At 41.1% G+C, this 26,060-nt stretch overlaps 3 protein-coding genes and 1 pseudogene across 3 annotated transcripts; 2 read left to right on the top strand and 2 right to left on the bottom strand.

Annotated features, from left to right (window-relative positions):
* Positions 1 to 1,031: 1,031 nt before the first annotated feature.
* Positions 1,032 to 5,354, bottom strand: LOC139289175 (kelch-like protein 10). Its single transcript, XM_070910711.1, has 5 exons — positions 5,230 to 5,354; positions 3,879 to 4,365; positions 2,369 to 2,983; positions 1,848 to 1,997; positions 1,032 to 1,376 (listed from the first exon to the last, which is right to left on the bottom strand). Exons 2-5 carry the CDS (start codon positions 4,296 to 4,298, stop codon positions 1,032 to 1,034), a joined length of 1,530 nt encoding a protein of 509 aa, XP_070766812.1. The 5' UTR covers positions 4,299 to 4,365; positions 5,230 to 5,354.
* A 2,252-nt stretch (positions 5,355 to 7,606) lies between these two features.
* On the bottom strand, positions 7,607 to 14,578 carry rprd1b (regulation of nuclear pre-mRNA domain containing 1B). Its single transcript, XM_070910119.1, has 7 exons — positions 14,410 to 14,578; positions 13,603 to 13,732; positions 12,908 to 13,041; positions 12,132 to 12,250; positions 11,823 to 11,949; positions 11,027 to 11,202; positions 7,607 to 10,054 (listed from the first exon to the last, which is right to left on the bottom strand). The coding sequence occupies exons 1-7, from the start codon at positions 14,558 to 14,560 to the stop codon at positions 9,905 to 9,907; spliced, it is 987 nt and encodes a 328-aa protein (XP_070766220.1). The 5' UTR covers positions 14,561 to 14,578; the 3' UTR covers positions 7,607 to 9,904.
* A 3,148-nt stretch (positions 14,579 to 17,726) lies between these two features.
* tas1r1 (taste receptor, type 1, member 1) lies at positions 17,727 to 21,651 on the top strand. Its single transcript, XM_070910118.1, has 6 exons — positions 17,727 to 17,917; positions 18,046 to 18,364; positions 18,470 to 19,228; positions 19,315 to 19,533; positions 19,820 to 19,940; positions 20,726 to 21,651. Exons 1-6 carry the CDS (start codon positions 17,727 to 17,729, stop codon positions 21,649 to 21,651), a joined length of 2,535 nt encoding a protein of 844 aa, XP_070766219.1.
* A 2,689-nt stretch (positions 21,652 to 24,340) lies between these two features.
* On the top strand, positions 24,341 to 24,948 carry LOC139288493 (transcription factor HES-7.1-A-like; annotated as a pseudogene).
* Positions 24,949 to 26,060: the final 1,112 nt, after the last annotated feature.

Consider the following 26,060-nt stretch of genomic DNA (forward strand, 5'->3'; position numbering starts at 1 on the left):
CAGTGCCTCTGTAGCAGGCTGCAATACTATTATTGTAGATATATTGGTATCAGAGTATTTGTCGGCCGATGAGTGTACAGAAATGCTAGAGATATGTGTGAGGTAGTTTAGAAACTGTGTCACCATTACATAGTTTGTCAGATATTATATCTGCCTCAAAAATCCAGTATCGATTGGGCTCTACTTAGGTGTGTCTGATAAAGTGAAATACAGAAAGTATGGTGTGTCACAGCTTATGATGAGGGTTGGTACATAGATCATCTCCCTCAGGCCCCCGACTTCCCATATTCCAGCTGTATCACACCCCAGGGGACATGATCGTAAGTCCATAACATAAACATAAGCTGGGTGGACAGACTTCCAGAGGGCAAGGCTTTCCACAAGTTCTCAGAGTCCAAAGACTCCGCTGGCTTCAGGAGTTCCTCAAAGCGCTCATTTCACTGCCCGACAGTTTCCGGTGGTCGTGGTCCGCAGTTCTCCTCCAAGAACAGCAGCAGCCCCGTCTCCCCTTCATTTTCCTTTGTAAACACCTCTTTGAGGTTGAGAGCAGACAGGAAATGAGGGGAGAGAGATGTGGCTGACATGCAACAAAGGTCCCTGGCCAGAATCGAACCAGCAACATTATTATATGATCGCATCTTAAACCTCTCGGCCACCAGCGTGCCCCAAGTTGATGAATTTATTGCTTACATATATATTTACTTACATATTTACTTACTCTGTCAAATACTGAGTTTTGTAGATCAGGGCATTTCACACTGGCTGGAGTCACCCAGTGTTTGTGTTGCATGTAACACACATGAAATATATAAACAGTAGGAGCCATGAGGGTTCATGCTGTTGTACAGTAATATCAAGTCTCACTTTGTCTGCTTGAGTCTGCTTTTTTTCTATCACTGTTTAAAGGGGAGCTCAAAGGTCACAAGGGTTTGTCACACAAACTGAAAATCTTTGTAATTACTGGAGTAACAGTAGCGCCACTGTAGTTTTATGCATAACAGACATTTATTTAAGGAACAGTTGGAGCTTCATCACTGCACTTCATCCTCCTCACCGGAGAACTGCAGGGAGTGACGAGGGGCAGCGTACTCGGCCAGGTTGGGGAGCCCGTACACCACGCAGCAGCTCAAAGCGCTGCGGGAGATCTCCATGTCACAGACATCAGACCACTCACCAGCTTCGACATCATAACACTCGATGTCATGGGTGGTGGTGAATCCGTTGAAGCCACCGACCACAAAGAGGCGGTGATCGAGCACTGCGATGCCGAAGTTACTGCGGGGGTTCAGCATGGAGGGCACAGCGTGCCAGGTGTCGGTGTAGGGGTTGTAGGCCTCAGCAGTGTGCAGACGGCTGGTTCCATTGAAACCACCAACCTATAAGAGAAAAAGTGAAGTATGAAGCCAGGACTGCTGCTAATATTTTTCTGTCTCATTCAGCACCCTTGTCAGGAAGGGCACCTGAGCTCAATGCGTGCCTTTTTAAATGAAGTTATGTAGCATTTCAGGTAAAAAGTAGAAGGCAGCTGATACAAACATTTTGGAGTAAAACTGTTGATATTTTCTGGCAATAGGTTTTTAAATTTTACAACTTTCCTGACAGAATATTATAAGAATCTTTCAGGGTTAAAATTGTATTCAAGGATGTGTATGTGTCTCATATGCAACTTGTAGACAATAAGACACTGAAACTGTGTATCAGAGGTGTGCAATGCTGACTTGACTGAATTTGTACTGAAAGATCAATATTGTCAAACTCATATATCAGTCTTAGCCCTGTTTGAAACCTCTGCTAACATCTTTTTATGCCTCTGTGTCTTAGAGTGTTTCTGTATTATGTGTGCTCACTGCAAAGACATGGTCTGCATAGGCGATGACCCCAATTCCACTGCGCCTGGTGGCCATGGAGGAGATCACTGTCCACTGGTCGGTCTCTGGGTTGTAACATTCAGCCGTTGACAGGCACTCAGCCCCATTAAAGCCACCACAAATGTACACCTGGAGAGAATTAAAGAGTAATCTTTTGAAGACTTCCACCAAAGGCAAGTATTCAAAAACATTAACCTATGGCTTTTCTAGACTTATATCCACACCTTTGGGAACAAAATAGTTACAGTCAATAGAAAAAAGAGGCAATATGGCATAATGTGATGCTAAATACTGGATGAATAATGCTGCTTTTGACATTTGTTTTTTGGGCTTCGGAACAATATTGTTTTAGCCTTCAAAGTTTGTTGGCCAACTAACTTTTTTTTCAGTCAAGCTTAAATGTTCAAAGAGTCAAACTAGAAATGTGCAACTTCGGTGCTCTCCCTGCCCTTACACAGAGCTATCTTAGTTATTGCGAGCTGCGCTTTAGCTACACCCACCTTGCTATGGAGGGTGGTGCAACTGGCGTCACTCCTCTGATCATGCATGGGCGCAATTAAAGTCCACTGGTTGGTACTGGGCAGGTAACGCTCTGCAGTTTCGAGTCGATCTTGCCCATCATAACCTCCCATGGCGTATATGTATCCGTCCATCACAGTTATGCTGACGTAGCAGCGGCTTGTATGCATTGGTGCCACCTCCTGCCAGGTGTGTGTGCCCAGGTCAAACCTGTACATAGTGCTGAACTGTTCAACGCTGTCAAAGCCACCAACACAGTAAAGTGATCCATTGAGGAAAGCAGCACCATGGTAGGCCCGGAGAACCTCCTGGTTAGCTACATTGATCCAGCGGTCAGCACGGACATCATATGCCTCGATGCCATTGGTGGGACTGCCACCACTCCAGCCTCCAACAGCTAATAGGATGGCAGGGGGCAGTCGTGGGCGGGCCAAAGGGTTATAGAAAATAGAGTCAGTGAACCTCCTTGTTCGAAGGGCAAGCATGGCATCCAAGGTCTTGAGGAGAATTGGTCCACACTCTTTACATGCCTTCACCAGTTCATTTTCTGTTATGCTGTCTATGACGTATTCTGGACTCATCAAAGCCAGCCTGACCTACACGGAGAGACATGAGGACAGAAGTTGGAATTAAATTGACTAAAACAGCCCAGCCGATACTTCAGCATGGCTGATATTATCAGACGATTTTAGCTTATCACAGATGTATTGTATTAGCATATATTTCTGCTGTTAAGTAACATGAAATTACAGTACAGAAATGCCAAACATATGTTTAACGTCATTTAAAAACAGTGTTGCAAATACACAGTTTGTCCACTAGAGAGCACTGACAATTTTTTTTTACAGAAAGATGTTCTGCTCTGTCATTTTTACGCCTCCACGCCGGCGATAGCCGAGGCTGGAGGCATTATGTCTTAGGGTTGTCCGTCCACCAAAGGTCATTGTGACCTCGAAATAGGTTCTTAGCCATAATTTAAGAATGAATTGAGCGATTCCAGATTTCACACACATATTGACTGGGACGACCGTAAACAATAACTAGCACAGTATGAGCTTTCCTCCATCTCGTCGTATTCACTACATATATAATCTGAGTCTGGACAGAAATGGATGTAAACTGCAACTTGACTGGTTGGCAGAGGCATACAGCCGCGGGGCAGTAATTCTAATTTCATTTTAAAAATACCAAATTTAAAGGATCCTTTTATAAAAAATATTTGTTTATGTTGTGTTGGTCAATATATTGTCATTGGATGTTTTTAACAGTCAAATATCATTATATAAATCTGTCCGGGTCTCGTCTGAAAAGATTTGTTGATGAGGTTGATTATTTGGAAATAATTAATAATATAATGATATAATTCATATAATTCATGAATTTAACCTAATGATTGTCAGGGCTTCAGTCATGTGTGTTTTGTATTTGTCACCATCTATTACTTCTAACGCAGATTCAGACCTATGAAGTAATTGTTCATCCCTCACTTACGTTGGACAAAAGCAGAGAGATGTATTCTCTGCGTTCCTCAGGTGCGTAGGCAATCCAGCGAAGGATAGCCTCAAACACCGTCTTCTCCTTTTTCACATTGAGTTGGTCGTTCTCAATTATGTTAACCAGTTCCTCTGCAGAGAGCAGCAGGAACTCCTCTGAGGTGGCTGCAACCTCCTCAAAGTGATTCAGTGTGAAGAGAAAGGCCTTGCGTTTCAGTTCAGGGTGGTAGTAGACGTCTGTGAACTGCCCGATGCCGATGCAGTTCTGTGGGGCCAGCTGCTCCTCCAGGTGGTCACTGCAGACTTGTATGATGCCCTTTACATCGAACCGGTCTGCTGCTATAAACAGCTCTTGTATATTATCTTGTGTCACAGGAACAAAGCCAGTGTAGGCATACTCAATGATGAGCTTCATCATGTCAGGTGACACATTGGGAATGTCAAAGACCCGACTGTCAGGGGCTGACCAGTGAGTAAAGAGGGCCCTGTGGGCCAGGAAGGAGGCAGAACAAGGGATTGAAAAAAAAGTGGTCCACACTTTCCATTTATACTTACACTTCTTACATTAATGATGTGAATATAAGACCAACATTGCACTTTTCAGAACAAATATGACCAAGTTAAAATGAACAGAAAACAGCAATTGCATTAAAGCTGCATCCAGCCACTGCACAGATAATTAAATAAACTTCAGTCCCCCCAAGAGATTATGTTAAACTGCAATCAATAAGCAATATAATGCACTTTGTGTTTCAATTTTTTTGAGTAGTGCACAAATCAGACCTCCACATATGAATCACTGCTAATGGCGTCTGTTGTGTTTACCAGAGTCAAGAATTATTTTCACATGGATATTGGAAATGCAGTATTTGTAATCACAAGTGCTACTACTACTACTCAAGGACAATACTGATGTTATTTGAAACAGTTTGTAAATCAGTGTATAAATGTCACATCAAATTACATCATCATCATATTACAGTAAACTGTACACAAAAAGACTGGCAGTAAAAATCATCATCTGAAAGGAAAATGAGCTTTGATGTCTACAGTTGCTGAATCTGTGCAGACAGTGGACTTCACCTTTAGTATAAACTTATAAAAAAAAAACCTTCAGTATCCTTTTTAAAATGTGCTAATGTGCCAACTCATGTCCATCAGTCTTTTCTTTCCCCTTGTTCAAACAACTTTGTTTTACCACCTTGTTTGTCCATGAGTCAGTGTCAGCATTAACATTGGACTGTGTTGCATTACATTAACTCTCTCACTGATGACTTAACTTCCTTCACAGCTAATTTTCAGCTTATTCAATGAAGGTAAATTCAGTTAAGTTCTGATAACCAGCTCACCTGAAATACGGGCTGCAGTTACAGAGGATGACCTTGTGCCCGTGAAATTCAACGTTGTCCACTCTTATGACCGCATCACAAAGCTGTTTTTCCAGACGGAGCTCATTATACACTGAGCTATTTTTGTTTTCACTCATCTTTGCGCTTCAATATGAGAACTTTTTGTCTTCTTGGGTACAGGTTTCTCTCCTGACTCTCAACAAGGGTCGCTAGTTGTGTGTGAGAGTGTGACAAGTAATAACAGGACTCTAGAATGGATCATTATGACATCACAAAATGTAAACAACACCCATCATTCCAAAGACAATGTCTGTTCTCCTTTTGACCAGGATGCTGCTGCCCTTCACCAAGAAAATGAGGAATTGAGGGATTATTCTGTAATTTTAGTTTTTGTTGAGGCTGTCAGATGTGGTGATTGCACTGCACTGTTGTTAAGCAAATATCATCTTGGGTCTCTTTCAGTCAGTGATACTGACGGTGTACTGTTGAGGGTCCAGTGTGACCATTGCTCCTCTTTGCTACAGTATGCAGTTTTCCTGTTTTTGGAATAAGTCGTCATGATTTTTGTCACACCTTTATTAAATTAGGCAGAGATTGCTTGCTAATATTAATTTTATTATGACTTACAGTACATTCTCAAGCAGTTTTTTCATTATTTCTTTTCATAATGCTCTGTTTATGAGGTGGTTAGCACTGTCGCTTCACAGCAAGAGGGTTCTGGGTTCGAACCACGTTGGCCGACTGGGAGTTTGCATGTTCTCCCCGTTCCTGTGTGGGTTCTCTCCAGGTACTCCTGCTTCCTCCCACAATCCAAAGACATGCAGGTTAGGTTCACTGATCACTCTAAAATTGCCCATAGGTGTGACTGTGAACGTGATTGGTTTGTCTGTCTCTATATGTCAGCCCTGCAATAAACTGGCGACCTGTCCAGGGTGTACCCTGCCTCTCCCCCAGTGTCAGCTGAGATTGGCTCCAGCCCACCATGACCCTTCTAAGAATAAGCGATTATAGAAAATGGATGGTGGATAACGCTCTGTTTATGCACCAATGTAAATGGATGTAAGCCTACCAAAATATGATTACGTATATAACACACTTTCAATCATTTTAGTAACAAAGGTATAGTTAACACATGAGAGTAATGGAAACATGTTACTGTACTTGTTGCCAAACAACACTGATGATTATTTTATATTTTATATAGTTATTCATAAATAACTTTTAAGTTTGTTGTTAATATACGGACAGGAATTTCATTGTGTTCTGAACATAAATTAGACCCCAAGAGGAACATCATCTGCGTATCGTTATATTTGTATTGTTATATTCTTGTGTTTCACTCTTCACCCCCAGTTTTCTGCAGTCTGGACTCTCCTCCCACCCACACTGCTTCTGAAGAATCCAGACCAACTCTGCTGATACTGTGTTCCTCCATCTAATAATGTGTTGTAAGTTATATGCATTCACCACATCACACATTCACACATGATTTCTAAAATGAAATGGTCGTACCAACGCACACTTTTACTTGCCACTGAACTTGTGCCCAATTTCAAGATAATAGGTGCCAAAAAGAGATTTTGTTTTAAAACCATGTCCCTTGTGTATTTGGGATGTCAGTGGTCTTGTTAAGGTGGAGAAATAGACTCTCAGGTGGAGGGTACTTTTAGAGCTCCAAAAAGGCTTAGGCCCACCATGTGAGAAGATTACTTTCAGAAAAGTAATTTAGCCTGTCAACGTTTTCTGGGCTCTGACCCTGTTTTATGTCAGGAAGTAAATTAGCAGTGCAGCATGCTTTGTATACTTTGTTGGATTAAAACCTATTTATTTAACCACTACAACCCTACAGCACCCACTGGTTGGTACATAATTTAAAATGAATGTTCGCCAGCTTGTCTTTTTAAAACCTCTCACTATTTTTTTTAATTATTCTTGCGTTGGTCCCAAATTATGAAATGTGTATACAGTGATGGACAGGATATCTGGAATTTATTTACAATGTAATGATGCAACTATAAATAGATGACATGTTGAAGATAGAAGTATATATGTGACTGTCATCTAGAGTGGAGAAATGTTTTTATTTGTGTTTTTCCCCATCTACATACAGTATATGTTACCCTGTCTGCATATCAAATGACTCCATGTGGTGACTGATCCCATGGTTGAGAAACTCACTCCTAGAGCTGGTATTATATAGCTGTATTATGTCATACTGTACAACATGTTATTTTGTGTGTTTAACTAAAGTTCTCTTTTCACAGACAAAAAATTTACAAGCAACACATCTAACGGTGTGGGGTTTTGTTGTGTGTGAATTCTTTATATATATATATATATCTACCTTATATTGACTTCATGCAAAATACACAGAGCATTTGTTCAAATGGTTCAGGTTTATTGGCATCCACTGAATCACTTTCAATACAACACTACCCCTACTGGTAGAGTCCTGGCAGTACGGCATGATTCTGCAGAGAGAAACATACTGCACGGCAAATAGGTAAGAAAAGATCTAACTAATGTCTACAGTGAAGCACACCTGGGTCAAAATGTTGCTGAAATCCTTCCTGTCATACAGTGGTTGTACTTAAATTTACTGTTGGATTGTTTCTAATCAAGACTGAACCAAATAACGGGTGAAAATCCCTCCACTCTCTGTTCTTTAAACTTAAAACTTCTAACATCCAAAGCCATTTTAATGCACCAAAAATAGGCCCACATATCCGTTTTGACTGCAAAAAATGACTAATGATTACATCCACACCTTTCAGTTTAACAAACACTGCTAAAGCGGCTGTGATTCACATGTTTACCTGCTGTTTGAAACATTTTGTGGTTCCAGACTGCCAGGAGACACCAGTCAATCTGAGAGTTTACTGAAAAGGATTTGCAGCAGCATTTCTCGCCCGAGTTTGTTGCATCAGCAGGTAAATTACAGCAACAATCTTCTTTAACTTTAGAGAAATCTCCAGCAGCAGGAGCCGTGATCCAGGTAAATATCTCTGACCTTTTTATCATAAAGCAAATGGATTTTTCTTTCTGTATACAGACAAACTGAAAATCAAAAATGATCTTAAGAAATTATACACATTATTTTGGCCTTGACAGAGAACTGTTGACAAAATCATGACGGAATTTTGTACCAAGAGTGATTTTGGGAATATCTCGCACTTCCAGACCTGAATTTCTCAATGAAGGAATTTGTAATGACGGTCATTTTAAAAAAGAAACCTGAGAAAAGGGCCACAGAGGTGAATCCGTTGCTGCTACTTTTTAGTAAAATATTACATCACTGGACATCTACACACAGGTAGGACTGAGCAATATGAATACATTATTACTCATCATTTTACTATCATTGTGGGAATTGAATATTGTAAATCACTGAACACAACTTTCTTAAATACTTGAGAATGTAGCTTAAAATGACAGTTCTGTCCATTTCACGTTACATCTAATGTAATGAATGTAACTGAACGACATGTACTGATTTCTTTTTATACCAAAACACGTTGTGATAGTTAACAATATCAGAAAAGGGTGTTCATCTTATCAACTTATCTTGATATTTCTTTATTTCCATATTTCCCAGCTCTACATACACACTAAAACGTAATGATCTTTAACACTTTTCTTTAGTTTTTCTTAGCTTTTTTGCCCTCTAAGAAAATATTGTATTTTTGAGTTTTGGGGCTTCATACAATTTTCATATAACTAAAGCCCAGGCAGTCTACTAGAAAGCAAACTTTTTTTTGAATTGTTTCCTCAAACTTCCAGGATTTTGTTTTATAAAACTCGAACCTCGTCTAGTACACACTTACGAACATAATTAGCCTTTCCATATTTCAAGCATCTGTCCAAATTAAAGCGTGAAAAACGAACGGGCACTTTGCATTGCAAAGGTTTAGTCTGTAAATGACAAAAACGCTTGCAAACAGGGACACAAAAAAACGTTTCTATTGACTTTAAACTACAAAGATGATACTGTCCCGCACACTGTCTCTATGAAGTGTTACTGAGTCACAGCTGTTGACCGTGAGCATTCAAGAAGTTCATGAAGCAACCAAAAAGCAACGTACACTGAACCCAATCTGACATCTTCTGTAATTGTACACACACACACACATCAAAACCACCTATCTGACTATGTGTCAATAAAAAGCCCCCCACAACTGAAAAATAAAACTAATGAATGGTACATCCTCTTCACAGTGTAGTCGCAACCTCTGAGCATTGTGAGAGCAAACGGCCCACCTTTGCTCGCTGAATACAAAATATACCACACAGAAAGACTTTGATTGACACATCCTGACAACCAACATTTCTGTCTGTCTAAGCTTTTTGTCTTTACCCCACCCCTCCTCGTAGATCACTGACATTTCCAGCATTAAAAAAAAATCATAAAAACAAACGGGAAACAAACTCGTTCCAAGCTGGTGGAGTGGAATCCTTGTCGATCGAGCAAGTGCTGGAAAAATCCAGGCTGACAGAGTCTCTGTTCTCCTCTGCAGAGCGTTTTGATTTCCTTCTAATGTCCCTTCCTCCCTCTTGTCCTGCAGGTTTGACCACATGTGTCCTCTGGCTGGAGACACAGCTAAAAGTATTTTGTGAATCAAGCACTGGGTTTGGGCGGGGAGGGGCACGTGGGGAAGTGTGTCTGGGCCAAGACTTCTCAGTCGGTGGAGAAGAGGTCTCCGGCCGAGGGGAGCGGGGCCAGACCCCCGGTCACGTTGGGCAGGAGGGAGAGGTCAGGGAGACTTTGGATGTGGGACTTCAGCTCTTTCCTAACCTGGGTCACCCTTGCCAGTTTCTGCTTGTATTCCTGGAGAGGACAAGATGACACAGCACAGAACTGATTACTACCAAATTTACAAAATTCTTTCAAAATGTCTTGTAACTACAGCTTTGTGGCAATTTTGGGCACAGTATGTGGCTTTAAAAGATAATAATTTGTGTAGTTTTGACCAGTACTTCTATCAGTTATTAGTACACTGTACTCAAAGTAATTTCAGAAATCTGGAAACAAGTTGTAAACAAACTCAACCACTTGATTTGGAGGTAAAACTGAAAGTGGATGCACCAGAAATGTCATAAATAATCCCTCATTTCAGAGGAAAACTATGTGCAAACTACACTAGTACAGCAGGTCAGCGGTGAAACAGGAAGTCTGTCTGTAAACGGTGGTGGATGTTTAAAATACAGTTTTTGGTTATGATTTTTACCATTTGATCATCTCACTGGTCATGTTTCTTGCCCTGTTTGACTTCGATTTAGTGCCATCTTTCGATGTCAGCGATTAATGTTGAGAACAACGATATTACCGAAAGGAATCATGGTCAAAACTATGAAAATAGTAAATGGACCATGGATCAGGTTGACTGTTCACCCGTCTTTCCATTCTTTTCTTGTCCTCTATGCTCATGCTGGCTCAGCCAAAATTCAGACTGATCTAGGGTATAGGCTGCGGGATTTACAGCCTGTCATGGCAAGTGCTGACGAGTTATGTGTTCAAATACAAACTGCATGTGGATTGCACAATCCATTTTATATCTCATGTCCAGATATCAGAAAGGTAAAAAGATTACTACATTCAGATCTTTGCAGGTAATTACTGTCTGATTAATCAGCTTACATTAAAGCATTAAAGACTCCCATGACTTTTATTGCCAGTTTAAATACAAAACAAGTAAATATCAATTTGCTTACTGCCAAAATATAGAAATGAATTACTTGCTCTATTATATTCCTTTAAAAAGTGACTTAACACTCATTAATAAGCGAAGGAGAAACTTGCCTCTAGTTTCTTCTCTCTCTCCATGAGCGCCTCCCTTTGGCTGCTGATGTATTCAGTCAGCATGCGAGCCAGCTGCCTCCGGTCCTCCAGCTCTGCAGCCAGTCGGCCGTTGTACTCCGCCAGCAGCAAACAGGCTTCATCCACCGTTTTCGACAGCTTGTCTGCGGCCTCCTTGTCTAGATTGGCGCCAAAGTGGGTTGTTAAGGTCCCAGAATATGACGTGTTTTTAGTTTCTTTGTGTACAGGGCATAACTTTAAACCCTTAAATATTTTTTTAAAAACCTCTTTCTTTTTACTATCATATTTTTTTCCCCCAACATTTTTTTTATTTTTCTTATTTTATTTAGTACTGTGTCTTTTGTCCTATATTAAATCAACATGTGTTGTGTTTATAAAGGTTCTATACAAATAAAATACTATATTACTATAATGTGGACACAATGCACATTTTATGTCATGTACAGGATATTACTATAACCTGACTAAACTCACTGACTGTAAGAAGCTGTAACACCTGAGTTTAACAATTGTGAATTCTTTACTTTCAACACTGTATGCATTGTTTAATTTATTGCTCATCTTATTTGACTGTCTATTGTTTGTGTGTGCACTTGCTTTGGAATTTTTCCCATAGCTGAATCATATTACTTTTGTATGGGATGGATTTTAAAATATAACAAATGAATACAATTCAGAAACATGTTTCACTGATGAGGAAAAATAATACTACGACAAATCCATGCTGAATAAATAACTATATAAAATAGTCAGAGAAAAGTAATTTCTCAAGTCTTACCAGTGATTTTCTCCAGCAGGGAAACGTCCTGGACTTCCTGTGGCAGCGAGGCGATCTTCTGACGAACTGCTGCGTCGCCTGATGCAGCGTTCTCTAAGTCCTGCAGGGCCTTCACCAGCTCCTCTGTCTGAAAGTGTGTGTCAGAGTGTGTTTAGAGGGATTAGAGGGCGAAAGTTAACAGGAGTCAAGGAGGAGGGGGAAATGATCAGGGAGGAGACCATGTGACAGAAAAAACAGTGGAAAAGTGTAGAAAGTAGTGAAAGAGTGAAATGCATTTTGTGCCATTCAGGTGCAGCGTTGGCCTCCTACCAGTTGAGTTGCGGAGGTGTCGGTGTTGAGAGGGGAGATGTGGCTTCTGTAGTCGTCGTCTTCGTCATCTTCCTCTTCCTGGATCTTCTGATAGCTTCGTTTCACAGCCTTCTTCTCTTCTGCAGAGTCAAGTTTAGAGACCACAGAACAGAAAAACACCCATACATTATCAATATCACCATCAAGTATGTAGTTAATCCTACATATTATACTACAGATGAGTAACAGCATAAAAAACCAACCTCCTTTAGGTTATTCTGAGAAGAAATCCTGACATTTTGTCCGAACAAAGTTATAGTAAAATGGCAGTTAAGTCACCATTCATCTATTTTTAAATGAAGTAATCATCTTTCAATTCCACCTCTGACAAAAAAAAAGTTAGGACTCTCAAATCTGTAAACTAACACCATTACAGTTTACAGGATTCTTCTGCTATAATGTTTTACACTGATAATATGGATCGGTATGAAAAGGTGTTAAGAAACAAAGCAGATCGATACCTGAAGTATCGGTACTACTGATACTTTACAGTGGTAATTAAAATATATTCAGAAGCAGCTTATCAATGATGCATTTACCTCATAGACCAGGACATACTTCTCTCCCTTGCATATTGCATTAGCTAATAATAAATAGTATTGGTATCAATATCATTGATCCTCCTGGCCCTGGTTTTACTTGGTATCGAATCAATGCCAAATTCTGGGTCATCGCTCACCAATAACGAATGCGGTATATATTCATGTACAGGCGTAACAAACTAACAAGCATCTAACCTGAAGGCCTTGGGCTGTTCGAGTCTTCTATGGCCAGTTTGAGCTGCTGAATGAAGTCGGCTCTGTAGAGGCTCCTCTCCTTCCAGATGTTCAGCAGTCTCTCCATGGGCTTTTTACAGCTCTCATCTGCTTCTCTGCAGAGAGGCAGGGGAACAGTAGAGTGCAGTAGAAGAAGAGAGAATTCATTAAAATGTCATTTTTACACCACAAAACATAGCAAAAACTGTGTTTGGCAAATTCCCCCAAACAACTTGTGCATCATAAAAAAAATGTTTTGTTGCCACATGATTGCACTATGGGACCAAATATTTAATGTTTACCTTGTTATTATAAGGCTCTACATGTTTTAGCCTATCATTTTAGTTTGAGAGACACTTGAGACAAACCTATGATTAGTTTGGTTTGGTGGTCCAACAAACATTAATGGGGCTGGATGGGGCAGAGGGATCACGATCAAATTTTTATTTTGGGGTGAAATCCACCTTTAAATATTATCCCCATTAGAACATTTATTTGCAGAAAGCAGGAAACGAAAAGGAAAGAAATACAACAAACTTAAGCGGTAGAAGCAGGTTTCCCGCCACATATCTACACTCACACACACACACGTTGGCCCGCTCACAAATACACACAATTATTACACAGATCATTTGTAGTAGCTGTCTGAGAGCATGCAGTGGTCACATCAAATCTACCTGGCAACATGGGAGCAGGCATCGACGAGGACAGTCTCAAAGTCTTTGGTGAACTCTGGTCCTTTCTTCTTGCTGTTCTGGATGACATCGTTGGCCAGATACAGGAACGTCAGCTTCCTGCTGCTTTTAGCTGGAGGACACGTAAATTATCATATTTCAAGATTTAAAAAGAAAAAGAAAATACTCTTACACTATATCATCAATCTGTGATGGCCAATGCACTCTGAATTAGTCAGCTGTTAAGTTTAATTTGTAATTGCACCTACTTTTCTTCAATATACCCATCTATTCTGCTTCAGTAACTAATTTCCTACATTCCCCAGTATGTTTTGTCATTGTAACCACAGGTGTAGTGGAGTGACATAAATAAATAATAATGCCTGGTTTTCGGTGTGTACTCCATCCAGATCTAGCTAGGTTCAAGACCTCTGAATCGCCGCCTATCTCAGATGTGTTCAGCCATTCAAACAGAATACAGCATCAATAAAACCAAGGCACGTCAACACTGTGTTATGGTGCCATTCTCCTTTTCAGTAATAGCAGTTTCAGTAATAATTACTATTTTAAGAAAAAGAAGAAGCTTTTCTTTCACATTCAGGTTTGAAAACAGCATCTCAAAATCATTTCCTCTCTATGCAGATTTCAGCCTGTTACAAATGAATACGTCTGCTAACAGTTCTTCTATATGCCACACTGACACCTTAACCTCACATGTGGAGTTTCACGTTACCAATATTGTGTTTTGTTGCACAAAATCAACAACAACAACACGCATTAACATACTTTGCCGCAACTGACTGCTCTCACCTTTTTTCAGCTCTCTGTGCCACACTTTGACGATGAGGGCCGAGTGTTTGCGGTGGTGGATGATCCACAGAGACAGAGTCTGGACGCTCTGCTGTGAGCTGCTCAGCTCCGTCAGCTTCTTCTCCAGGGCCGACTCAGAGAAGGACGACATGCCGGTGTAAGTCTGTGTTTCCCCTGTGACCCGACAGACCCCGACCCGCTCTAAAGCGACTGAGCTCCGACCTAGTTTGGAGAAACCTGCACGGTCATCAAAACTGAAGTTGTGTCGCTAACTTACAGACACACAGCCTTAAACTGCCTCCTGCTGCCCGCTCCACCAAACGTTAAGTTTCTGATGTTAATTTAGCTCTTTAGCTAACTGAATTATTGACCAAATCTAACGTTACCGAACAAACCTGCAAGGTCTGAGCTCGTTTATCATCTGCTGTGTCTTCACTGTCTGTAGTGTTTGTTTACAGCCACAGCTAACGTTAGCTAGCCGAGCTAAGCAGCCATCTGCAGACCAGTGCCGCCCTGGGCTAAGCCTGCGCTTTAACCCGAGTTTAAATTAACCACGCTTGTGTAATATTCGTGTGGAATTTGTCTTCAGTACGCCAACAGAGAAAACAAAGCCGCTAAAGAGTGACGGTGAAACTCACCGTTTGTCTTTGCTTGTCTAACTAGTCAGGAAGATTCCTTCGAAAAAATGGCAGCTTGCACTTTCACCTCGACATGTGGGTCGCACAGTAGTGACGTAAACAGAGCCAGCCATCCCTTTATCAAGGGATAAAAATATACATAACATTAACACTGTAAATCGTAAATTGTAAATAAAAATAGTTAAAAAATTGTAGAAATTGTAAATTCTTAATGTGCAAAGTCCACATACACAGAACAAAAATGTTGTAACATTATGTCATAATATTAAAAGTCTTCCCCTAATATAGCTAAAACATTAGAATTGATACATTTGTGTACATTACTGTAATATGAAGGGTTGTTTGGTGAGTCCCCTGCAGCTTTTATTTATTTTCCTTTCACTTGTTTATTGGATGAATATTTTACTATTATTGGCAATTTGTTTACTTTGTTTATTTTTTATTCTTACTTTATTGTTACCCATTTATTTATTCAATTTAAGCCTATATATAATTTAAAATATATATAATTGAAGCCTATATATATACTGTACATAAAGTGCTATCTTATATCTTAAGTATATATCTTATATCTTATGATAGTACTTTCTGAGTTGTAGTTTGTAATGTATCAACACAAGAGAAGAAGAAGAACAAGAAGAACAAGAAGAAGAAGAACAAGAGAATTCAATCAAAATAGAGAAGGAGTTAATGGTTACACTTCCAGAAAAGTCAGTTCGTCTTCTGAGAAAAAGGTCATCTGTGGAAATTGTGAGAATTCTCTTTATTGGGATTTGTTGTGGTCCTGCTAATGACACGGTTGGCTTTACGGACAGATAAACTGTCTAACTATGAACAGTATCAAAATGATAACTGAAATCATGAAATACAATCCAAGAATTCAATTCTGAACGACAAAATAACAGCCATTGCTGAAGCTATTCTTTTGTATTAATCAGTCTGTTTTATATTGAACTCTTCTGTATGTAGATCTCATTGGTGTGAACTATGATTTTTCTAACTTATTATCATTATATTATTATTTTGGGATTTTTAAATGTACTCTTAAACCAATCACAGATACATGTTACTAATTTACAGTTTCAGCTGTTTAGTTAATGTGACACAATTGTTTTAAGCATGAATTAAGTCAGCTGCCTTTTTCTGTTGAAAACAGGAAAGCTTGCACTATGCAAATATTTTCACTCAAATCTTTGTAATGTTTGTACAGACGTGGTGATTTACATGCCCATTTGCCTCCAGAATACTGTGGTTGACAAAATGCACAATATTCCTGTCAAAACAATGGCTTTGGGTACTGGATGCAGATGAGTATCAGGCAAATTGTATGTCCGTACAACAGGTGTGTTTAACAAAATGAGCCTCAAATATCAACCAAAATGCAAATTCAGCCACACCTGCACAGGCCTTTTTCATGACAGACATTTTAGTCAAGCAGCAAAAACACAAGTACAACTAATAACATTAATTAATGAAGGCTTGCCAGTGAGCCAGCATGGACAATACCAGGACCATGACACTAGCTCACCTAAATGGAATGCAGTCATTTTTAATGTTATCAATCACACCTGTGCTTTTCTTGTGCTATGACATGACAAGATGTCTGCTGTGAAAAAGGTCTATACTAGGACCCTGCAACTGATTTTCTTACATGTGAAGCAGTCATCATTATTGTCATTAATTATGCCTGTACTTGTCCTGCTATGACAAGTGAAAATGTCTGCAGTGAAAGAGACTAATTGGCTTCGAAATCTGGGGTAACATTAGATTTTACCACTGCTTCCTCTGTGAAATTGTAAAATAAAAGGTTCATACTTGATTAAATGTCCTAGAAAGCTATAAACGTATGTGTGTGTGATGTTTAATTATTACAGTGACTTTATTATTATTATTATTATTATTATTGTTATTATCATTAATTATTTGCTTTCTTTTAAAGATGACTGGCAAGAATAAAAACCACAGTTTTCTGAACCGACAGCAATTATTATACCTTTTTCTTCATTGACTGCAGGTGTGAGACAAGATAATTGACTTGGAATATCTTGCAGCAAGGGTATCAAATTTGGAGGGACATCATTATCTGAATAGGTCCCAAGCTAAACACAAGATATTAATGATAAAACAAAAATATAATCCTCACAAGGGAAGACTGAGAGAAAATAGCTAGATAGCATCAAAGCAGCATCATGTTATTATCCAGTTAAGGTGTACATAAACATATTTGAATTCTCAAGTAACCATTCTGTTAAACACAAATTTTGAGTGTTATTTTGAAAATCCTGACTCAAATAAGGCAAAGTTGATTTTTTTAAACAGCTTTAATAAACTGAAACTGCTTCAAGACTAATAGATCTGCACTGAGCCACAAACTGTTCGTGTTCGCTCTGCTTTACAGTTGTATGTCACTTGTCAAAGATTAATGGAAAAAACACTGGTCTCCCTTTTCATGGCTCATTACATTTATGCAATTCATTTTAATGGGAGGGAAACTCTACAGTCACACAAACAAATCTGACATGCAAACATGCTTCACTCAACCAACACTCCCCGGAAAGATGCAAAAGTGGTCCTCTCATCCCTCCCTCCATCAATCCACACTTTCAAAAACAGGCCCTGATCCGTTTTGCAAACCACACTGAGCTTTCACAGCTGCCGTGTGTGAGGTGGAGGTAAAGTATGGGCATGTCTGCTGCTGTGTTTCTTTCCTTAGGCTGGCTGATGCTGCAATTAGCTGATGGGGAACTGGACTACATCTCTCAGGGGCACGGGATGCGACTGCAGGGCAACTTCTCCATCGCTGGACTCTTTCCTCTCCATTACACAGACAGATCAAGTGCTCGTTTTCCTGCTTTGGGTCCATGCGATAAGTGAGTTTTACTGGACAGTAAACTTCCAACTCCACTGGTCAAATGTATCTAGCTGGTGTTTTTTATTGTTACTGTTTTACTTGATATGTCTGAATTCATTTTGCCTTTTACATGTTACCTTTTACTAGAGGTAAACCCAACCAACACGGATTTCACCTGATGCAAGCCATGAGATTTGCTGTGGAGGAAATCAACAACAACACCGGACCGCAGCCTCTTTTACCAGGAGTGAAGCTGGGCTACCAGTTGTATGACATCTGCTCGGTACCAGCCAGCATCCTGGCCACACTGGACCTGCTGGAGCAGCAGTATCAGAGCCCCTCTACATCTGGGACAGATGACCCAAACTACAACAACAGTCAAATGGCAGTGGCTGTGATTGGGCCAGACAGCAGCAGCAAATCTTTCACCCCTGCTGCTTTACTGGGGGCCTATCTTGTACCACAGGTAAGTTATTACCTAGAAAGTTTAATCACAGCCCTTGAATCATCACATATATATGAAAGGACATACGTACAGAATCATTCCTCACATGCTCTTGCTTCATCTTAGATTTCTTATGAAGCATCAAACGAAATGCTGAGCAACAAGTTCCTCTATCCCGCCTTTCTCCGCACAATTCCCAGTGACAAGAACCAGGTGGCAGCTATGATCCAGCTTCTGGTTCATTTCAACTGGACCTGGATCGCTCTCTTAGGTAGTGACAACGCCTATGGCCTGGAGGGAATGCAGAGCCTGTCCCAGCAGGCGCCGCGCCACGGCATCTGCATCGCCTACCAAGGAATCATCCCCTCATACAGAGCTGACACAGTCCAGACCATGAGGAACATGGTGGAAAGCATACTGACGACCAAGGTCAACACCGTTGTGGTCTTCTCCAGCAAGTCAAAACTCAGAGGCTTCTTCCCGTTTGTCGTTGAGCGTAACGTGACAGGTAAGGTGTGGATTGGGACGGAGGATTGGTCAGTGTCTTCACTTATATCAGGGATAACTGGGATCCACACCATTGGCACTGTGCTTGGCGTATCCATCAAATATGCAGCCATATCTGGTTTTGAGGAGTTTGAGAGAAAGGTAGTTGAGGCTTCAAATCAACACAGTGACGATATTGGTCCCATGAGCCTTGGCAATGACTGCCTACAGAGCACAGACCTGTACAGCCTCGCCAGGCAGAGTTTTCCTCTGGAGAAATATGACATCACCTCCTCCTTCAATGTGTATAAGGCGGTGTATGCTGTGGCTCATGCTCTGCACCAAGCACTTGGCTGTGATTCTGGAGCGTGCCAAAGGAGGAGGGTGTATCCATGGGAGGTGAGCAGATTTAAACGTGTTTTTGCAAAGAAGAAAACCTCTCAGAACCAGTCAGGCACTGATGTTTCTTTTCCTCTCTGACTCAGCTTCTCTCGTGGCTTAAGCTGGTGCGATTCTCTCTGGGCAACACCTCAGTGTACTTTGATAGGAATGGTGACCCGCCCACAGGGTATGACATTGTTTCCTGGGTTTGGAGGGGTACAAACTGGTCTCTCAGAGAGGTGGGCTCCTTCAGCCCAGATCCCATCATGCTCACAGTTGATGCTGATCAAATCGAGTGGCACGACACAGGAGATTCGAGACCAGTAAGACATAATGGTGTATCTCTGAGTAAAGAGTGTGTAAATCTTTTGTAAAGCTTAAAAACTATTCAGTTTTTTAACATCAAATTCAGTGCAAATTCCTATGCAGTCCTACATTGTTAATCTGTAATCTGTAAAAATAAATGAATAATAAAACAAATAAATAATGCTGTCTGTATGTGCTTTTGTGTGACCAACTTTGTGTTTTGTTGTGTTTCTTATCTAGATTTTGACCTGATTAACTACAGTTTATATATTAGTTTTGACAAACTCTGTTGGTTGTGTCTAGGTGCCGCTGTCCATCTGCTCCCCAGCCTGCCCGAGAGGCCACAAGAAGCTGCTGACAGGGCAACACGCCTGCTGCTTCGACTGCCAGGCCTGTCCCGCTGCGACATTCCTCAATATAAGTGGTAACAGAAAAAAGCACCAGAAAAATATTCAGACAAAGAAAGAATAGAGAGTAGACAGATGGAAAGGTGCTTCTTGGATGAGATATTTGCTCCATGCAGGACTTTAATTTGTACAAATTAAAAATGTCATATACCCACTTTTCAGCTCATGACAAAGATGGGAGATTGAGCAGGCCATGCAAAGTTCAGCTTATACAACCACAGCATCATCAGCGGTGCTGGTGTGTGAATGTGTGAAGCATGTGATGGAGATTAATCTGAAGGCTATCTGAAAGCAAATCCAAACAAAATAGACAGATGTCCCACTCCCACAGTCAGGACAAAGATCACACTGACAAACAGAGAACAGAAGGACAGTTCATCCAGCAATTTTAAAGTCTATGTAATTATAATTTATACTTTTTTATTTTTCCCTTTTGAGTTCTACTTGGAATCTAGTTGAATGAAATGATCAACACTGCAACGCCGCAGTATTTTGCAGCTGTGGTGTGTGAGTCTGGCCAGCAGGTGGTGCTGAGTACCCATGCTATGTCATGATGCAGTTACCAAATGGGTGCAAAACCCCTTTTTGAAATGGGTCACTGTGCCTAACAACATGTAACAAATGCCTAAAAAATGCTGCTGTGTGGTTTCTCTTCAAGACCATAACATGTTATCTTGATGACTCACTGTTAAATTCTGCTTGGACCAACACCCAGCTGTAGTGGGAAAATGCAACACATTCCACCAGCCCAGCTTTTACATCCCAGTTTTCTCTTCATTTCAATGCTGCTTCTCTTCCTCAGAATCCACCACATGCCAGCCGTGCCTGCTGGAGCAGTGGGCTCCCCCGAGCAGCGAGCAGTGTCTGAACAGGACCGTCCTGCTGCTCGCCTGGGACGCCCCCCTCTCCATCGCCCTGTTATTCTTTCTGGCCACGTGTCTTCTCATGACCTCTATCTCTGCAATAATCCTCCTGCTCAACCTGAACACGCCCGTGGCCAAGTCTGCCGGAGGCCGCACCTGCCTCCTGATGCTGGCAGCCCTGACTGTCGCTGCCATGAGCTCTTTGTGCCATTTTGGCCAGCCGTCTCCTCTGGCCTGCATCCTCAAGCAGCCTCTATTCATCTTCAGCTTCACTGTGTGCCTGGCCTGCATCACGGTGCGCTCCCTCCAGGTCGTCTGCATTTTTAAATTTTCATCCAAGCTGCCGCCGGCCTATGACAGGTGGGCCAAAAAACACGGGCCAGAGTTTACCATTTTCCTGGCGTCCATCATCATAATGCTCATATCTGTGCTCCGGGTGGCCGCCAACACTCCCAAGCCATCCCAGGATCTCGACTTCTACAAGGACAGCATCGTGTTGGAGTGCAGTAACACCCTCTCACCTGGCGCAGGCCTCGAGCTCGCGTATGTGTCAGCGCTCAGCGTCCTCTGCTTCGCTTTCAGCTACATGGGCAAAGACCTGCCAGCCAATTACAACGAGGCCAAGTGTGTCACCTTCAGCCTCATGGTGTACATGATGTCCTGGATGAGCTTCTTCACTGTCTACCTCATCAGCAGAGGCCCGTTCACCATGGCCGCACACGTGTTTGCCACGCTCTTCAGCGTCCTGGCCTTCCTCGGGGGCTACTTCCTGCCTAAGATTTATATTATTGTCCTGAGGCCGCAAATGAACACGACTGCCCATTTCCAGAACTGTATTCAAATGTACACAATGAGCAAACAATGAAGCTTGTAATTATTTCAGTTGATGAAAAGTAGTTGAAGTGTAATGTTTCGCAACTGAGTTTAAAATGTTGATTGTGTGTGTACAAATAAAGTTGTATGAGATTGGTCTCAGTAGAAGAAACTTTGCTCAAGGACACTAAGTACTTGAAGATCCCGCATTTAAACATCCTTAAAGAGAATAACTAAATAAACTTCATATTTCAGTCTGTATATATTTGTAGAATCCATTGGAACTAATCTTGGAGCTATTAATTAAAGTCGTAATGTGACGGCAAACACAGAAGTTGATCTTTGGACATCCATGGCTCCCATATCCCTTGATACAGCACTGTGTGATATAACAGACAAATTAAAAAGCAGGGTCAATAGGCCTTTTCCACAGCAGCAGACATTTTACTTGTCATAGCGAAAAAAGCACAGGTGTAATTAACAACATGAATAATGGCTCTTCTATTCAAGTGTCCCAGTGAGCCATGACAGTGTGACAATGTGTGTGTTTACACGTGCACAAGTATCCTGGTTACAGTCGAGTTATGAGTTGCGCATGTAAACACCATGGTTTCAGAAACCTGGATATGAAACTGTGATACTGTGGCATGTAAACACCTGGTGAAGGTTTCTGATTATTCTTTGTTGGTACAGAACATAGTGGCTGAGACGGTGAGAAATAAAAGACGCAAACTGCCATCGTTCATTTCATCATTTTCACCTGTGCTTCTGTGATATATCAAAATGTCTGCTGTGAAAAAGGCCTGTGGAACTTTTTCCACAAAGTGTACAAAGTGTAGTTACATCCCATCAAAATCATCATTATTTAATTATTTAAAACTGAGATTGTCCTTTCCTTGCATCAATTCACAAACCAAACACTGATTGACAGCTAAATTTTACATCCTGTCGACACAGAAGAAAATGTAACCAGCAGTTGGACACCACTACTAAGTAACGGCACAAAACAAATGTGCATGTGTGTGGGTGTGCTGTTGGAGGAAATCAACAGCGTCCCCTGGCAGCTGTATGAGGGTCTGTCACACTAATACTGATGCTAACATTTTCTGGGGGGGAAAACGACAGATACATAAACTGGAGAAAAAATGCCACTAGTGTGAGACCAAGTCATGTTTCTCAGGAGGTTTCCAGAAATTTAGACACTGGAAATAATTTGTAGAAAACCTCACTAGTATTTATAAAATCAAGGTAATAATCTTGATTAAAGAAGTGTATGTGTTGGAGAAAAGACAGCCTTGTCTTGTTTCTAGAGATGTTTACACTTGATTAAGTGACCTGTAAAGCTTTTATGGTTTACAAATGTCAGTGTGGGTCGACGAAACAAGTGATAAGATCATATGTTCAGGGATCTGGCAGCAAGTGGCAGCTGGTCTCAGAAAAAAAAAGGTTCAGTATTGCAGCATGACGTAACATCTCATTGCATATCAAATAAATGCACAATTGGCCTGTCTTGGGTCTATGGGCGTATGCAACCACACACACACACACACACACACACACACACACACACACAGTGCTGCTGTTGGCTGTTGTTTGAGAGAAGAGATGAAAAGGCCTTTTGTGGCTGGGAGGTCAGCGCTATTGACCAGTGGATGTGTGAGTAGAGTCCGAGCTCGGTTTTCCCACAGTCTCTCCGTCCACTCACGGCTTAATACCCTCTGTCAACAATTGAAGTGTGCCATGGGTGAACAAGCAGGAGTTTTATTGGTGTGTGTCAGCACACCAATGACTAGAGCAAAGTGCCGTTGGGAAGATCCCAGGAGTTTTATTTGACAAGCTTTTTGATCCATTGCATTTTGGGAAATGAATATGCATCATCACACAATATTTAAGACATGCATGTTCATCATCTGGAGATCAAAAGCCTGAACCAGCCTTTTCACACTTACATTGATTAGTAAAGTTGGCCTGATAGGTACAGAACAGAGGACAAAAGTTGATCCAAAAGACTGCAATGGGACACCCAGGATGTCCCATGACGCAAACCAGAAATTTAGATAAATGCAGAAACATGTTAACCCATTTACCTGCTGCTTGGTACCGGCAGAAGTCAACAGCTTCTAATAGTCTCATCTGATTCTCCTTTCTTGCTCCAAATTCAACAAATCACAGTCCAGAGGCCATTAAATCTGCAGATTCAGCAGAGTGTAATTTGTTGTTTATTTTGAGTAAAATTGCATTTATCATAAACGTCCTCACATCATTATGAATTTATGTGAAATTGTCTCATTTTGAATGAAACTTAGTTTGTAACAGAGACATTAGAAGATGTATCATGATGTTTTTTGGGAGGATTTGATGGAACAAAATGTGCAGAAATCTGAAATATCCAAATGATTAAAATATAAAGTGGAAAAAATGTCTTAGTTGCACACTAGGATTAACATCTATAATAACATGCTTACTTTCACTACCTCTTCCCTGGATGTTACCAATTCATTAAATCCTGTTTAATTATTCCCTGGGAACACGTTAGGAGATGCTGCCTGTGTTCCTCTGTGTAACTGGAGTGTGAGATAAGCGACAGCCGCTGATAAGAGACTGACAGCATATCATTCTCAGTCTGATATATATCTTGGGAACGGTTTTATCTCCACTGGTCAGCTTGTGATTGCTTCACCAGTTATTGATGTGTCCCATTGTCACAAACCCCAGCCCTGCCTGAGTCACATGGCTTTGTTATGCTAATAACCCACTATAAAATGAAGAGTGGCTCTTCCAGAGAGATCAGAGTTTACAGTGTCATCCTGAAGAAGCTGCTGACTTCACCTGCACAGACATGGCTCCCTGCTCCACCAGCTACTCCTCTACTCACCACATCAGGATCTCTGAGAAAGACAACATTAAAGTGAGTACTGAAGGGGTGTTTAATGGTTTTGCATCAGATTTTACAGTACAAATGCCTGATTGTGTATTGGTGACTTTGAATCATGAGCTTACCTCTTGGTCTCCTCTTCCCCAGCTGAGAAAACCTGTTGTGGAGAAAATGCGCAGAGATCGCATCAACAGCTGCATCGAGCAACTCAAGATCATTCTGGAGAAGGAGTTCCACCAGCAGGAGCCCAACTCCAAGCTGGAGAAAGCCGACATCCTGGAGATGACTGTGAGCTTCCTGAGACAGCAGCTGCAGCAGGGCCTCCGTCAGAGCGACTACAACCAAGGCTACTCTCACTCTCCCCTCCGGCAGCAGGCCCAGAGAGCCAGCAGCTCCTCCCAAGGCTGCTCCACCCTGAGGACTACCACGCTGCAGGACTGCAGCAGCAGAGGCCCCGTGTGGAGGCCTTGGTAGAGACTCTGAGACCTGAGACCAGCTCTCTCCCTCACAATTTAGGGAATGTATTTCCAACCTGCTCATTCATGTTGTTACTGAGTGTATTTAGTGTTTCATCATATTGATGAGAGTATATGTAATACGGATTCTATCGTCTTAAGTTCACACTGGAGATCATTCACCACACAACTCTGACTGCAACACTGCTCCTTTCAGTCAAGTGATATCACAGTGTCCTCATGCCTCACAGTGAGGTTTTTATTAAGTGTTTTGTTCCTTTATGTAAATGGAAATATATTCATTGTGTGAAAGGTTTGTCACATTGTGTTTGAAAACAGACTGGCTTACTGAACATGTCTCTTGTGACCTATTTGCCTTTAATAAAGGAAGAAAGTATTTGACAAAATGTCAAGAGACAGCAGCTAACAGTGCGGGTCATTTGTGTACGCTGTGTATTCTATTTTAATGCATTATAATGTAAGTAAATACTGTGTATTTGAAATACAATTTAATGGTGAAAGACATGCTTGAAAGTGTTTGCTGTTACCTAAATTTGGATTATAATAAAATAAATGTTTCCTTTTTTTACAAGGCCATTCAACACTTTTCTTGTGTCTTAATGTGTGTTTGATGTTGATGTTGATGTTTTCGTGGAAGGAGCTCTGGATTCAGAGAATTCAAATAAATGCTGTCGTGTTTCCTAATCTGTAAGGTTTAAATCAAAAGAGGGACATGTCTGTATTGGTATTTTAAAGGTCCCTAATTTCAGATCCATATTTTTATTCTGGGATTCCACTAGAGTAGGTTTGCATTATTCACAGTTTTAAAAAGTCCATATTTATCTTATACGGTCCCTTCATGCAGCCCCTCAGTTCACCCTCTGTCTGAAACAAGCCAGTTTAGACAAACTGAACAACCTCCAAAACTTTGAAGAGTAGTCCTGAGCAGAGCGGTCGAATAACTTACACAGACTGAGCGGGTGGATGAGCGTGTTCCTGTACTTGGTGGGTGTGCTGTGCCTGGAGCAGATGACCTGCTGGGGGCGTGGCTGAGTGCAGTGACTGTATAGTTGTGACATCACAACCTTACGGAAGTCCTGGCGGCTCGTTTAAAGGCACAGTTTCTGAATA

This window comes from Enoplosus armatus, chromosome 8, assembly GCF_043641665.1.
Source record: "Enoplosus armatus isolate fEnoArm2 chromosome 8, fEnoArm2.hap1, whole genome shotgun sequence".
NCBI lineage: Eukaryota > Metazoa > Chordata > Actinopteri > Centrarchiformes > Enoplosidae > Enoplosus > Enoplosus armatus.